This window comes from Peromyscus maniculatus, chromosome 3 (assembly GCF_049852395.1).
Source record: "Peromyscus maniculatus bairdii isolate BWxNUB_F1_BW_parent chromosome 3, HU_Pman_BW_mat_3.1, whole genome shotgun sequence".
Lineage (NCBI taxonomy): Eukaryota > Metazoa > Chordata > Mammalia > Rodentia > Cricetidae > Peromyscus > Peromyscus maniculatus.
The window spans coordinates 98858927-98873173 of NC_134854.1; the positions used below are offsets into that span (position 1 = coordinate 98858927).

Sequence of the window (14247 nt, forward strand, 5' to 3'; positions counted from 1 at the left end):
CTAATTAAGGCTCTATACTTTGAAAAACATAAGTGATATCCTCTTTGCATATTTTATAATTCTCATAGTCCATACCTAAATGTGGCCACCTCATTTCAACAGGGACCCATGTTCTGATGTTCAATTGTAAGAAAAGAAAGAAAGAAACAAAGAAAGGAAGGAAGGAAGGAAGGAGGAAAGAAAGGATGAAAGAAAGAGAGAGAAAGAAGAAAGGAAGGGAGGAAAAAAGAAAGAAAGAAAGAAGAAAGAAAGAGAGAGAGAGAGAGAGAGAGAGAGAGAGAGAGGAAGGAAGGAAGGAAGGAAGGAAGGAAGGAAGGAAGGAAGGAAGGAAGGAAGGAAGGAAGGAAGAAAAGAAATCCTAGTCCTTCCGATTCCCTGAAAGGTGTAACTGCATTCATGATCCCTTTTTGCCCTCTCAGAGAAAAGCTTCCAGCTCCAGCATTTTAATAAGTACCCAGGAAAAAAACAAGGAAAGAAGCCAAGAGAAAGGCTCATTCTACTTCATCTTTTCTCTCTAAACAGTAAGGCATATAAAGAGCTAATCAGCAACAGAAACTCAAAGAACAGCAGCTTTCCCAACGTCTTCACCAAGTGACCCAATAAAAACAGCAGTGTTACAACACGGAACAGCAACAATAACATACAAAAACGATAGTATATTTGGTTGTGACACTTTAAAAATGGCATGCCCTAAGCTTGCAAGAGTGGCGACTTTTTTCATTAAAAAAGTCAAATTTGTCATGGCATTTGGAAGCTTTCCTCTAAAAAAAAAAAAAAAAAAAAAAAAAAAAAAAAAAAAAAAAAAAAAAAAACACCTAAATCAAGCACGTTGAAAATACAGTTTGTTTGCTTTGTTACCCCCCATGATTTTAGAAGTGTTGAAAAAGTCTCAGGGCCAACATCAATAAAGGACATTGTATGGCCCTGCAATACTCTTTAAAGACAAATAATCAGCATATCCTCTTGGCTAGCTTTCTTCAGGGGAGTACACAGAGATGGCAGGGTAGATGCATCACACATTACGTACTTTCAGCCCTGATGGGAAGAAAGACTGAAATGCAATGGCAACACTATGTGTGCTTCTCAAGTCTGGATCACAGTGGAAGTTTATCTCTGCTCAGATTCCTAACCCTTCTCAAAAACAAACAGGGCCTTTGCCCAAAGTTGATTATGTAAAGAGTGTTTCAGCTTGCATATATTCATTTGCCTGGAATTCTAGCCCATCTGTACCCCCACCCGCTCTTCAGAATTAATAATTACAACAAAGATATTAGATGATAAAGTGAAGTTACTTACCATGGAGGAGTCACTGCTTCCACTCCCGATTGGAGCTCCCTCAGCACAGGTTGGGAGGTGGGTAGAAAGTTGACTAGCCCTGCCCCCATCTATGACATCACAATCTACCTCATAAAAGGTAGTGAAAGTGCTCTGAACTCCTGTCTGATTTCCGAGAGATACAGAAAAGAGAAAGTGAGAGAGAGAGCAAGAGAAAAAAAAACCCGTATCCTAATTGGGAGGGAATTGGGGAAGTGGAAGAGGGAACAGGGAATTACCTAGGAGAAAGAGGTTACGAAGGAATTAGGTGCTGAAAGAGATTATGTGCTGGCCTTCTTGACATTAAGCAGCCAGTCATTCAGATTCCTCTTTAGGTATCCAACAGATAAAGGGACCATCTGGGAGAAGGATGAAGAAGCACCCTCCTTTGCCCAGCACTGTTAGGGATAGTTATATGGGCTCAAAAGGAATGACTCCTCTTTTAAAAGCATTGAACATTGCCAAGAGAGAAAGCAAGGATTATCTGTAACTCTTAAAACCTGGAACAAAATGTGGGGGTTCCAGGTGCCTTGCTTGGAGGTTCTAGTGTCCTGATGTGTTAGCTTGGTCAAAGGCTTGACCTTTGTACATAACCCAGCATGTGGTATAAAAGGGATACTTACCTCATTCTTTGGGGGAGTATTCATTGTTACTGCAAATTTTTGTGATTGATTTTGGAACCCAAGAGGGGTTGTGTGAATGACATGATTGAAAAGATAAGCCAATAACCAATGCCCATTTCTACCTTTAGAATTCTTAAATTTTCTCAATATATGTTGTTCTGAAAATCTTGTTTGTTTTTTGAAAATGTTTTCCATAGGTACCAGTTATACTATGTATCTTCACTGGGTCTGTAAAGCTCATTTTCTAAACTCCAAGAAAATCAAAGGTAAGATTCTTATAATCCCCCAAACCTCTGTACTTTCATACTCAGAGGCCAAGTTTATATGACCCAGAGGTTAACTGCCTGACCAACTATTCTTGGAATAAACAATTCCAGTCTTATAGGCAGAACTTTAATATCTGAGTCCAGTTTTTTCTCAGTCAAGATGCAGCAATGTAAAAGAGAACTATGATGGTTCTTTTCAAGAGATGGCTTAGAAATATAAGAATGTGAAAGGCGACAAGTTATGAAGTAAGAACTATAGTAAAGAAAATTATTGGTACTGAAGAGCAGTTCGTATATCATATAGAAGCCAGAGCTGCTTCTATATAGTGCAGTGTTTCTCAACCTGTGGGTCATGATCTCTTTACAGGTTGCATATCCGATATCCTGCCTATTAATATTTGCATTATGATTCACAACTGTAGCAAAATTTCAGTTATGAAGTACCAACAAAATAATTTGTGGTTGGGGGTCACCACAACATGAGGAGCTATATTAAAGAGTCTCAGCATCAGGAAGTTTGAGAACTACTGGTCTAGTTGAAAGGATGAAGAAGAAAACCATCTCTTCTCACAGAAAATGTGTTAGCAAAAAGTAAGATTCAAAATAATAACTTTGGCTTTGCCAAAGTCTGTTTGCATATGCAGATTAAATAAAATACCAAATGTGTGAATCTTTGATTTTTAAATCAATGTAGTTCAATGTTTAATTCTACTGTCATTTACCAAATATATGTGTATTATAATAATTACAATATAAAATTATGCAAAACTGGCAAGTTTGGGAGCATTTTGAAACATGGAAGTTACTAAATTCAAATTAATGATAGATTTAGCAACATCACTCCCATCCTCAGCTTGAAAATAAATGTTGGAGACATTTAAAGAATGTCTTTATAGAATTCAAGATGAAACCAAAGAAAAAATTTTCAAGTGTATATGCAGAAGGGCCTTTTCTCACATTTGACAGTCTTTCTGAGTAAGAGAAAGCAAGGGTTCTCTACATGGATTTTCCTTGCTGTATTACTGTATTTCCATTTTATATAATGTTTTTGCATAAATTCAAATTCAACATACAATAGCATTTTTTCATAAGATCTTGAAACTAATGACTCTATGAAAGTTTCACTTTCAGTTTTTACACATTGAATCATTGATTAGTTGGCTTATCTTAGCTATTTTTAATAATTTGTAATGTGCCATTGATTTTAAATAATAAGCATCGCCTGATTTTTTTCTTTGTAGGGAATATACTAGTCAATTATGGTTATTATTTTCAAAGCTGAACTGAAATCGTAGGAACTTGAGTCATGTTTCAAAATTTTAAAGGTCATAAAGATTAATGACGCAATTGCCCAATTTCCAATAAACATCTTTAGATTTTGACTACCCAATAAAGAAGTTATAATTCTACACCATTACACAAAAGAACACAAATTGAGTTAACTAGTTTATAAATAAGGAAGTTGAATATACTAAAGTTGAACAATAATCTGTAAGTATTTCTTATGGTCTGCCTATTGACAATTGCGAAATGGAAAACAACTTCAGGAACCCAATGCAAAACTAGGCTGCATCAAAAGGATGCACAATAATACACTGTGCTGACATTTCAGGTGAAGTTGGTGTGATTGGTTGTGAAAATGCCTGTAGTGATGATATTAGTTAAAACAAGATAACTTGCTTTGATGCAGGATGCAACCCAAGGGTCTAGCCCCTTGACAATGTTCATACAATCTGTTTGACTTTACCTGATAATTTGCTGCATGCTTTTTCCATAATATTAAAACAAATGAATGAGGAGTCTCTTCAAGATAAGACATAAAAAGATTTTAAGATGTCAGGCAGACGTTTCTATCATTAAAGTTACTATGTTCATCTGATGAAGGACATATAGGATGGCTTTTAATTTCTTTGCATTAATGAATTTAATTTAATATCTAATGTAGGAGATTGAAAAGAGACTGCTGGAATGATAGGAGTACTTTGAAAGAACGATCTGCAGATCATTCTTATAAACTAATAAACTAATTGAACATGGAAAACGTGACTAGGCCAGAGCCACACAACTTGATCACAGTGTTAGTATTGAAGAAAAGTAACTCAAAAAGAGAAATCTTAATTATCAACTATAGGGGCATGTTTGAATCAGAAGTTTCTATATAAAGGTGTAATTGATTGGTTTGTTTTATGGTACTATCTTATGTATAGAAATAAGAGCAGAAAAGAATAGATACATTTTTTTAAATGACCCTGACTGGAACCTTTCCAAGATAGTTATACCCAGTTGCAAAATAGATTTGCCAAAGAAAATGGATGAATGAGGTCAAGACACAGGTCATATAGATTTGACAGAACATCTAACTCCAGTTCCAGTCAACTTCATTATCAGCAAAGCATCTGCATAGATGAAGGTATTCAGAGAAAAGCAATAAAATGAGATACAATATTGATGATGAGAGGAAAGATTAACACTCTGAATTAAGAAAGTTTGCCTTCTAGAAAATAGGATTAAGATGGAGGATTTGAAATACATTTATTGCCTAAAAGGAAAGTGATTGTTCAAGATTAGGATAAGATGATGTGTTCTGAAGTAGTTCAGGAAATCTGAAATAAGAAAACTCCATATTGGCCATCCAGAAGTCTTTCCTATTTATAAGATACATGGACCATAATGTGTCACATATTTCTCTTCTAAGGGCTGTGATCAAAGCCATATTTTGTAAATCATTTAAATTAGACTGGAGAAAGCATTTGACAAAAGCATCTATAAGGACAGAATGTAGACAGCAGTAAGTGAAGCACACTTTCATTTTCAGAATTCAGTGAACCAAGAGAACAGTAAAAACACAGAGGTAGCCATCCGAAGGTGCCCTTCCATTTTAGCAGAGAATCCCAAACATCCCAGTAAGCTGAGAAATTACATAGAAAATGAGATGGGATGCATAGTATAATAAAAACGCAATAGACAAAAAATATCCTCCATGGTAATTATTTGCTAGTAGAGACTAAGAAGGTTGGAATGATGTGATTTAACTCATACTGTTCACTCTGTCTTCACATAGTAAATGTGTGAGAGAGAGAGTCAATGGAGGCTAAATTCAAGGAATCAGAAGCTATCTGATGTAGATGAGAAATCAGTGAAGCCCTGATTGTCAGTCTGTCATTGGAAATTTGTATTACCTATGTCAACATATGTTCTACGTGAAAGCCATCCTGTCTACAGACTACTATATTTCACTAACTGCAATCATATTGATCATTGGAACCTAAGAAATCTTCCCTCTGAAATGAGGCACCACAATAGAACTTTCTATTACAAATCATGAGAACTTACACAAACACTGATCCGCCTTAGGAAATACTCTTCCCAGAACTTTCCCAGATACAGTAGCGAAAGGAGCACATCCTGTCAGCTTGACTGTGTTCTTGGACATTTTGAGTAATGGAAAAACATACAGAAAAATCAACAATGGAATCCCCAGATCATCTTTAGTATACAGCTTAATATTGAGTCTGCTTGTTTGATCTATTTCATATGTCAACTTTTTATATATTATCTATTTCCTTCTGCCTATAAGTTTTTCTGGGGGCAAATCAGAGAGAAATGAGGGTGAAAACTACCATAGATTAGCAAACAAACAAAGTATCAATTAGTTATAAGTATGAAATTGTAAGTAACTGTTGCTATCAATGATGAATCTTATAATACAGGAAAACCAGAAAGCCAGGACTGTATTACTATATACTTTATTCACTGAATGCTTTGACCTCTCAAAATTATTTGGTTTATGGTCAGGGAGCAAGTACCCATGAAACTGCTCTTATATATTTAAAATTGTTTAAAAGGTTTCTTTAACAATGCTTATCTAAGAATTACTTTAAGTTTTATTTTGTTTTTTTTTTTTATTTATTTTGTGTGTGTGTGCTAGACACCAAAACCCAGGGCAAATGCTCTGCCACTGAGCTAAATCCTCAAGCCCTATTTAAAGTATTACTTTAAATATTTACAATAATGAAGACCTTGGAATAGGACTTCAAAAATCTATCACCTGTGAAATAGTCCTCAAGATTAGAATATTCCTCACATTAACACTTTATAAGGCAGTGCTATATCCATAAATTTGTGTAAGGTTCACAGATATTGCAAGATACAGCCCATTATCTTCCCCTCAATCAGCGAACACCCATGTAGACAGTTTCTAAGTTTTTTTTTTTTTTTTTTTTTTTTTTTTTTTTTTTTTTTTTGGTTTTTCGAGACAGGGTTTCTCTGTGTAGCTTTGCGCCTTTCCTGGAGCTCACTTGGTAGCCCAGGCTGGCCTCGAACTCACAGAGATCCACCTGGCTCTGCCTCCCGAGTGCTGGGATTAAAGGCGTGCGCCACCACCGCCCGGCAAGTTTCTAAGTTTTTATAAGGTATTATTGTTAATTGGCTGCCAAATAATTCTTAGAATATCAACTGAAATCTAAAGCACGTGTTGATAATAGATTAAGGTGTCAATTATTTGCTTTCCTTTTAATTGGAGTCTCTTGTGATTTGAAAAATGTTAAAGACTCAAAGGAATACATGGTGAGGCTGAGAATTCTGGGACCAATACATTTTGTTGAAAGCCATTAACCCTTGCTAATATTATAAGCAATAAGGCCTTTGTAAAAATTGCTTTCAGTTGTCAACTTGATAGTTTCAAGAATCATCTGGGATATAGACATCTCGTCATGTCACTGGGGGACTTCCTTGATTTTGCTAATTGACATAGTAAGACCCATTTTAATTACATATGGGACCATTCCCAGAGAAGAGCATCCAACATGGCATAACTGGAAAAAGTGAGCAGTATCACATATTCATTCCTCTCTGCTTTCCTAGTATTGGATACATTGTGATCATCTTATTTCAGCTCCCATTGCCTTGATTTTCCTAACATGATGGGCTGTATTCTTGAATTGTCATATAATAAATATTTTCACCTAAAATTGCTTTTTTTCAAGGTATTTTAATCCCAACAACAGAAAATGAAACTAATACAGTCCTCAAAGTAAACTAAAAATAATTCTTCAGCCCTGTACAAGTTTAGGGGATGCCACCAAATGAATCTGGTGAGATCAAATATACCTCAACCACAGACATGTCATTTGGCTCATGTTCTGGCTTCTCACACAGAGTTTCTCTTCTTTTCAAATGAGAACACTGAAACACAGTTCTTTTGTGTATTGAAAATAGTTCAGTACTATCACCGCCACTGGATTCACTCTGTCAGTGAATAATTTTCAAAAAGCAGTATGGTGGTTTGAATGAAAAATATCCCTAATAGGATTTGAATGCTTTGTCCACTGTTGGAAGCACTGTTTGAAGAATTTATGGAAACTTTAGAAGGGGGAACCTTGTTAGAATCAGTACATTACTGGTGGGAGCTTTGAGGGTTTGTCACCTCACCCCACTTCCTGTTCTTTCTTCCTACTACTTCCTGCCGCCATGCCTTCTTCAGCATTGTAGACTCTCTCCCTCATGTTGCTTGAGGTCATGCTATTTTATTATAGCAACAAAGAAGCGAATGAGAATAAAACTAAGTCTATTGGTAAGTTGAGAACCCCCATCACAGAGTATATAACTGAAGAGCCTCTTTGAATAGGGAATCAGTGTCCCATCATCCTTAGCAAGGGCTGCTTGAATTTAGACAGAAAATATACCAGGTAACCAATCATGCCCAACACCTAAAGAGAATTTTTACTTTTCTATTAAAATTTTGATTCCTTAGCTCTTCAAAAATATAAGTTTGAATAGGTTGTATGTCATGTTTATACTCTTGAGAGAATGAATTTTTACTGGAAAAACAATTAACAGTCATTTGTCCTACAGAGTATGTGAAAAACAAAAAATCAACACCTTGAATACACTGGTGTGAATATGAGTACAAAATGGAATGGAGTATCAGAATGTAGGTACACATTGAAGTTTTGCCATCCTAATAGATCAAAGGTGAGGCTTTACGGAAAAAATCTACATTATGTAGTAACTCACCTTACGTGTAAAATGTGTACTAAGAACAGTTTCTATTTTGTAGTTGATAAATATCTACTTGATTTTCTTACTGCGACACAGTACATGCTACCCAATACAGATTTTTTTTTTTTTTTTTTTTTTTTTTTTTAGAATTTACGTTATATTACTCTCTATAGATATGGACATTGAGGCTGTGTGTAGATCAAGGAAGGTAGGTCCTTTAATCCTGAATACTTAATGACCCACTGGCTAGAAGATCAGAATAAAGTTCTTTTGAATTGCTATGAATTCCTTAAATGCATATCCTTTTGTTCCAAAGCCACACAGACATGTCCTCTCACTCGATGTGGAGATAATTAGCAGTTTAGAGCCCCCCATTACTGCTATGATTTGATCATTGGAGATAATCAAGAATTGACTATAGTTAGCATCAGAAAATGTTTTAAAACCTCCAAAAAAAGATGCTTAAAGTGTAAGTCTGAACGGTTAGATGTTATGGTTGTTCCACTAACTATTTCATCCTGTTAAAAAATACTAGGACATATATATATATATATATATATATATATATATATATATATATATATACACATATGTGTGTGTGTGTGTGTGTGTGTGTGTGTATCAGGAGATATAGACTCACTCAAATAAAATATCACCCTTACCAACTAGACAAATATACATATATATATATATATATATATATATATATATATATATATAACATTGCACATTTTCTTTTTTATAAATTGTTTTAGTTCAGATCATATATACCAACTATTGAACTCTTGCACACTGAGGGGAAAAAAGAAATATGAAGTGTATGTGTTTTTTTTCTGTGTATATATAGATATACATATATCATTATATATGTGCTATTGTCAAGATGATTTTGAAAATTATTAGTTAACAGTATTTTATAGAATATTATTCATCGATCACCATGAATAATCATCTTCATCTTGTATTAGAATTTGCTAAACACATAAGATAAAATATGCACAATGAGAATGACTTTCAACTGGGCCAGTGAGATGGTTAGCTAGTAAACATGCTTGCCACAGAGGTCTGATGAATTGAGTTTGATCCCCAGAACCCACTTAAAGGTTGAAGGAGGGAACTGACTCCACAAAATTGAACTCTGACCTCCATGTAATTGCTGTGGCACACACATATGTTACCATCCCACAAACAATAATAAATAACTTGCAATTGTTTCCTTACTCTCTATACCTCTAGATGCGTGTCTCTCTCAGACCTCACCAGAGAAGTTTCTTTGTGCAGTGGACTGTGGTTAACACAATCTCACAAGTGATAAAAGAGCAGAGAAAAAATATTAGTGGAGTGCTCAGCCACAAATAAGACATGGATGTATTCACCTTCTCTCAAGACTCAGAGGCCATCTTGGAAGTGTAACTGTGTCTTATGGACATGGCGAGACCCCTGTATTCATGAACTCAGCTGCTGTGGTTGCCTGTACAAGCCCTGAAACAAGATTAAGCCTGTCAACATTCCGGCACAGGGGTGAAAGCCCCTCAAAAGGCTCATGAGTAGCTATTGATATGTAGTGGCTTTGGAGGGAGGTAGAATTTGTCTTCTTCACAGGAGAACTGGTAGGCTAATTACACTCCAGCATTGACATGCAGCACAAAGAGGGCTCAGTAGGTTACTAAGAAAGAAGAGAAACCAGAAACTGAAAGACAGAGAGAAGAGAGAGAAAGAAAAAGAAAAAGAAAGGAAAAGAAGGAAGGAAGGAAAAAAGAAAGAAAAAAGGACACAATATGTGGGGAGATGGCCTCGCAGTTAAGAGCACTTGGGTTAAGTTCCTAGCACCCACATGGTAGCTCACAGCTGTAACTCCAGCTCTAGAGAATTTGATACTGTCTTTTAACCTCCACAAGCACCAGGTAAGTAAGAAGTGTGCAGACAAAATATTCAGGCACTCACATGTATATATAAAACATTATTTTTTAAAGTTTTTTTCTTGACCCCCTTCCCCCATGAGGAGGGGATGGGAGTGGGACACGGGGATGGTAGAGGGCCAGGGAAGAGGAGGGAGGGGGAACAGAGGTTGGTATGTAAAATGAAAAAATAAATAAATAAATAAAAAGGGGGGAAGTTTATTTATTTCTTCTTTTTAAAGAACAAAAATTAGAAAGGAATGGGGAGGTAAAGTGTAGATCTAGAGATTTTAAGAGAAGGATTTGGTGAATATGATCAAAATGCCTTGTATAAAATTCTGATATAAATAATGCTGCCTTTTTTAAATTTAGGTAATCACTTTATTATGACATGGGCCACTTACTCAACTAAGCGGGGTTCACATGGGCTCACAGAGACTGAAAAGCAAGCTCAGGTACTGCATGGGTCTGCACTAGGTCCTCTTTTTATATGTTATGGCTGTTAGCTTGGTGTTTTGTGGTGTATCTTTGAGTCTTTTGCCTGCTCTTGAGACTCTTTTCCTCTTATTGGGTTGCCTTGTCCAGCCTCGATAGGAGGGCTTCTGCTTTGTATTATTCTGTCTTATTTTGTCTTGTTTGGCTGTCATATCTTAGAGGCCTACTCTTTTCTGAAGAGTAAACAGAGAGGGAGTGGATCTGGGGCAGGTGGAGGTAGAAGGAACTAGGAAGAGTGGAAGGAGGGTAAACTCTGGTTGGGATGTATTGTATGAGAGAATAGTTTCAAATAAAAAAAAAGAAATAATCAAAATAACAGTTACATTTTTTAAAAAAACTTTGGCTCAGGGGATCGGAAGAGTTGGGTCAGTTGATGAAATGACTCCTCTCCCAGCATAAAGATCTGAGATCTATCTCCAGCACGACATGAAAAGCTCAGCATTGTGGCTTGTGCCTATAACATAGCACCGGAGGACATAGAAACAAGAGAATCTCTGAAGCTCATTGGTGGGCTACCCAGCCTAGCCAATCCAATGAGCTTCAGTTTCCCTGAAGGCACTTTCTCTAAAACTAAAGGTAGAGAGTGACTGAGGAAAAATAGCCAATGTTGGCCTCTCTCCACACGTGTACTATTACTCACTTGCACACCTACACAACACTAACAGACACACATGTCATTATACACACAGCCACTCTAAAAAGACAAAAACACACACATTGGCTCAAGTTTCCTCCCACAATGATACAACGTTGTCATGTTTAACAGACTATTATGTTAAACTAGTTTGGTACGCTGTGGTAAAATTTCTCCTTCCCTTCCCCTTTTTCTCCTTGCTTTAGGCTTCCTCTTCCCTTTTATCTTTTATTCCCTTTCCCAAAACAGACTTAAAACTTCAAACAACACTAAAGGAGACAATGCTAGCTCATACTCAAACTGGCTAATCTCTTAAATCCATGCCTTCCTTTTTTGACCTAATATTTATATCATTCTGTTGATTTAAAAAATTGTGCATTATTTTATTTATAACTAAATGGAACTGATTGACTCACAAATGCATCTACTACCTTGAAATTTAATAAGAACTGCACCATTGGGCTGTTCAGAATTGCAGAAGCCAACCTAGAAAATAGATTACCAGTAGACAATGAGTGCTTTCAGACAGTAGATGTGATGATGAGTCTCCAGAGACATCCATCTTGGACTGCTTGATTTCTGTCACTTCTGTCATGACTCAGAAAGAAGATTTTATGCCCATTCTCTACCATAATTGGTTGAGTTTTCTTTTTCCACCATTTCAAGTCAAAAGCAGACACAATAAAACAAGCCAGTTCCACCTCATCCACATAGAATCACATAAAACATCAATATGCTGACATGGTACATACATGTGTGTTTTATTTTAATGTGCACCATGACAACATAACACATGGCTTGTCTTTTCAAACTCTTTTTTTTTTCTTGGCAACTGTAGGTAATCTATCCAAATCTCTATTCATTTGACAGAGATGTTGACTTCCTGGTAGTTTTCATATATTCCAAAAAAAGCCATATTGATGAACTCCAGGGATATGGGAAGACAAGCAGGAGGATTCAAATATCTCCTTCTTTATTATATGTGAAACAATGACCTCTCCTGAAAAATGTAGCAATTTTGTCCCAATGGAGAATAATATAAATGTGGCACACAACACTGGTGTATCTTTCTTGGCAACATAATTGAAAATTTGTGTATATGGGTTCTCATATCTTTGACTTTCTAAACTTTGAAGGCAGTCATTTGTGGCTATTTTGCACAAAATGTTTATTTTTTTAACTTTTCTCCATTTTGGCTATCAGTGAAAAAGGATGAAGACTCATATGAAAGCAGAAGTGAGAAAGACAGCCAGCTTACAGATGCAGATGTGGCACCACACAGCAGTCAAGCTTGAAAACAAAAGCCATGAGGCGGCCCCAAGAAGGACCACAACTGAGCAGTATGACAGCCAATGTTCATAAAATGCACTTGACTCTGGATTATCATAGAGTTATATAACATTCCTCTATAAGAAGCCTTCTCCCATACAAGGATTTATAAACTTAGTAAGACTCAAGGAAGGAAACAGGCTTCTTGATGGTGTTCTCAATCTCAAACACCTCTCAAATGCCAACAGTGCGAGTGAGTCAAAGCCATGATGGTTTGAACTAAATCTACATGACCAAAGGACAATGGAAATGAAGCTCTGGAGGCAGTGACAGACAATGGGAACTGAGAAGTTGATGGACAGCAGCTCTACCAGAGATAATATTTGCCCAGATGAGAGTGATGGAGTCTGAGATCCACAAGGATACACTGAGCATCCATGTCAATCATTAAGATTTGAAAAGTAACAAATGGAAGCACATGAGGCAAGCTGAACAAAAAGCACTCGGTTTCACAGGTGCGATGGACAAATGGGTACGAAAGCAGAGTGGTATGGAAAACTGTACCATCAAGGCCGAAGATCAAAAAGGAAGCAAGGGAGATGCAATGTTTTGATCACTTCTTGGCAAGAGAGAATTGATCATCACCAGATAGACAGAAGGACACTGTGCAAGACAGATAGCTCTTGGTTGTGAAAGAATGTTGAAGCAGGATCATTTTGGAAATGCAAAGAGGTGACTGTGCATTGGGAAGAGGCACAAAATAGCCAACTGACTGAGCTCTAAGGTATAACTGTGTGGAACGGACTTTCCAGATGAGACTCCATGCCAGCCATACCAGCTCTTTCCCAGCTATGTTTTCAGCAAGGCAAGCCACACAGAAACAGAAACACTTGCCTTAAGGATGGTTTAAAACTTATCCACAGAGATTTATCACACTGTAGTGTTGACTTTCCAAGACAACAGAAATGATTTCAAAAGGAACTGAATATTTGCTCACACATTCATCATATTGATATGGTTTTGTTCCTGCTCAATCTGCAGGTACAGTGGCTGCATCATGGCTAGCTGGGAAAAGAACTAAAAGTGGCATGGCCACACTTTGGAACATGGAAATCATTATAATAAATGGCACCTTGTGTTGAGAGAAAGGGGATGAGGGAGAAGAAGCCAAGGTGAAGAACCTCAACACAAACATTTGGAAATCTTGCCAAGAAACCTTGATTCTTCTAAAAATTCTTTGAACTTTTGGTGTCTATTCTTTGATGAAAATGGTTTAGATAAAATATATTTATGAAAAGAGAAATATTAGGGTGATCTACCAAAGAATATATAACAGAGTGTTTGAGAACTATGTAGGGTTTTGGCAACAGCACATCAATATGTATTAAATTCAAACAACTGACTGTCAAGGGTTACTGATAACCTAGTATGCATTGGAACCTGATAAATGTCTCACCATCTCTAACATGTGAACATAGTCCACATTTAGAGAAGCTGGCTCCTGAACAGAGAATGAAAATTACCAGCACTAACAAAGGGGAAGCCGACTCACAATGAGTAAATATGCAAAAGCCCCCAATAATTAGAATAGTCACAGCTTGGCAATGAGTTTCCAGACTATGAAATTAGTTTTCTTGTGAAGAATGGAGATTTTACAAGGCTAGTATAAACATGGGGTAATTGGAAAATCAAATTGTTCTTTGTGAGCTATTGTAAAGTCTGGAATAATGGTGATAACATTTTTTTTA

The 14247-nt window shown here is 36.5% G+C and overlaps 1 protein-coding gene and 1 long non-coding RNA gene across 12 annotated transcripts in view; one reads left to right on the forward strand and one right to left on the reverse strand.

Annotated features, from left to right (window-relative positions):
• Ctnna2 (catenin alpha 2) overlaps positions 1-14247 on the reverse strand; it is a 1144108-nt gene that overhangs the window by 22815 nt on the left and 1107046 nt on the right. For 4 of the 6 annotated variants that reach the window (XM_042273492.2, XM_076566967.1, XM_076566966.1 and 1 more), the window contains one exon: positions 1297-1440. The exons of the other annotated variants lie outside the window; for them this stretch is intronic. In XM_042273492.2, coding sequence (XP_042129426.1) covers positions 1297-1440 — 144 coding nt within the window. The remainder of the gene's footprint in view (positions 1-1296; positions 1441-14247) is intronic. 6 annotated transcript variants of the gene reach the window in all.
• On the forward strand, positions 1417-13732 carry LOC121828023 (uncharacterized). 6 transcript variants are annotated; one of them, XR_013049922.1, is made up of 7 exons: positions 1427-1470; positions 2135-2203; positions 2571-2794; positions 8057-8176; positions 9440-10107; positions 10474-10556; positions 12434-13732. It is a non-coding gene; the product is annotated as an uncharacterized LOC121828023 (long non-coding RNA). The 6 variants fall into 6 exon arrangements; XR_013049921.1 differs by having other exon boundaries at positions 1455-1649; XR_013049919.1 differs by lacking the exon at positions 2571-2794 and having other exon boundaries at positions 1417-1470.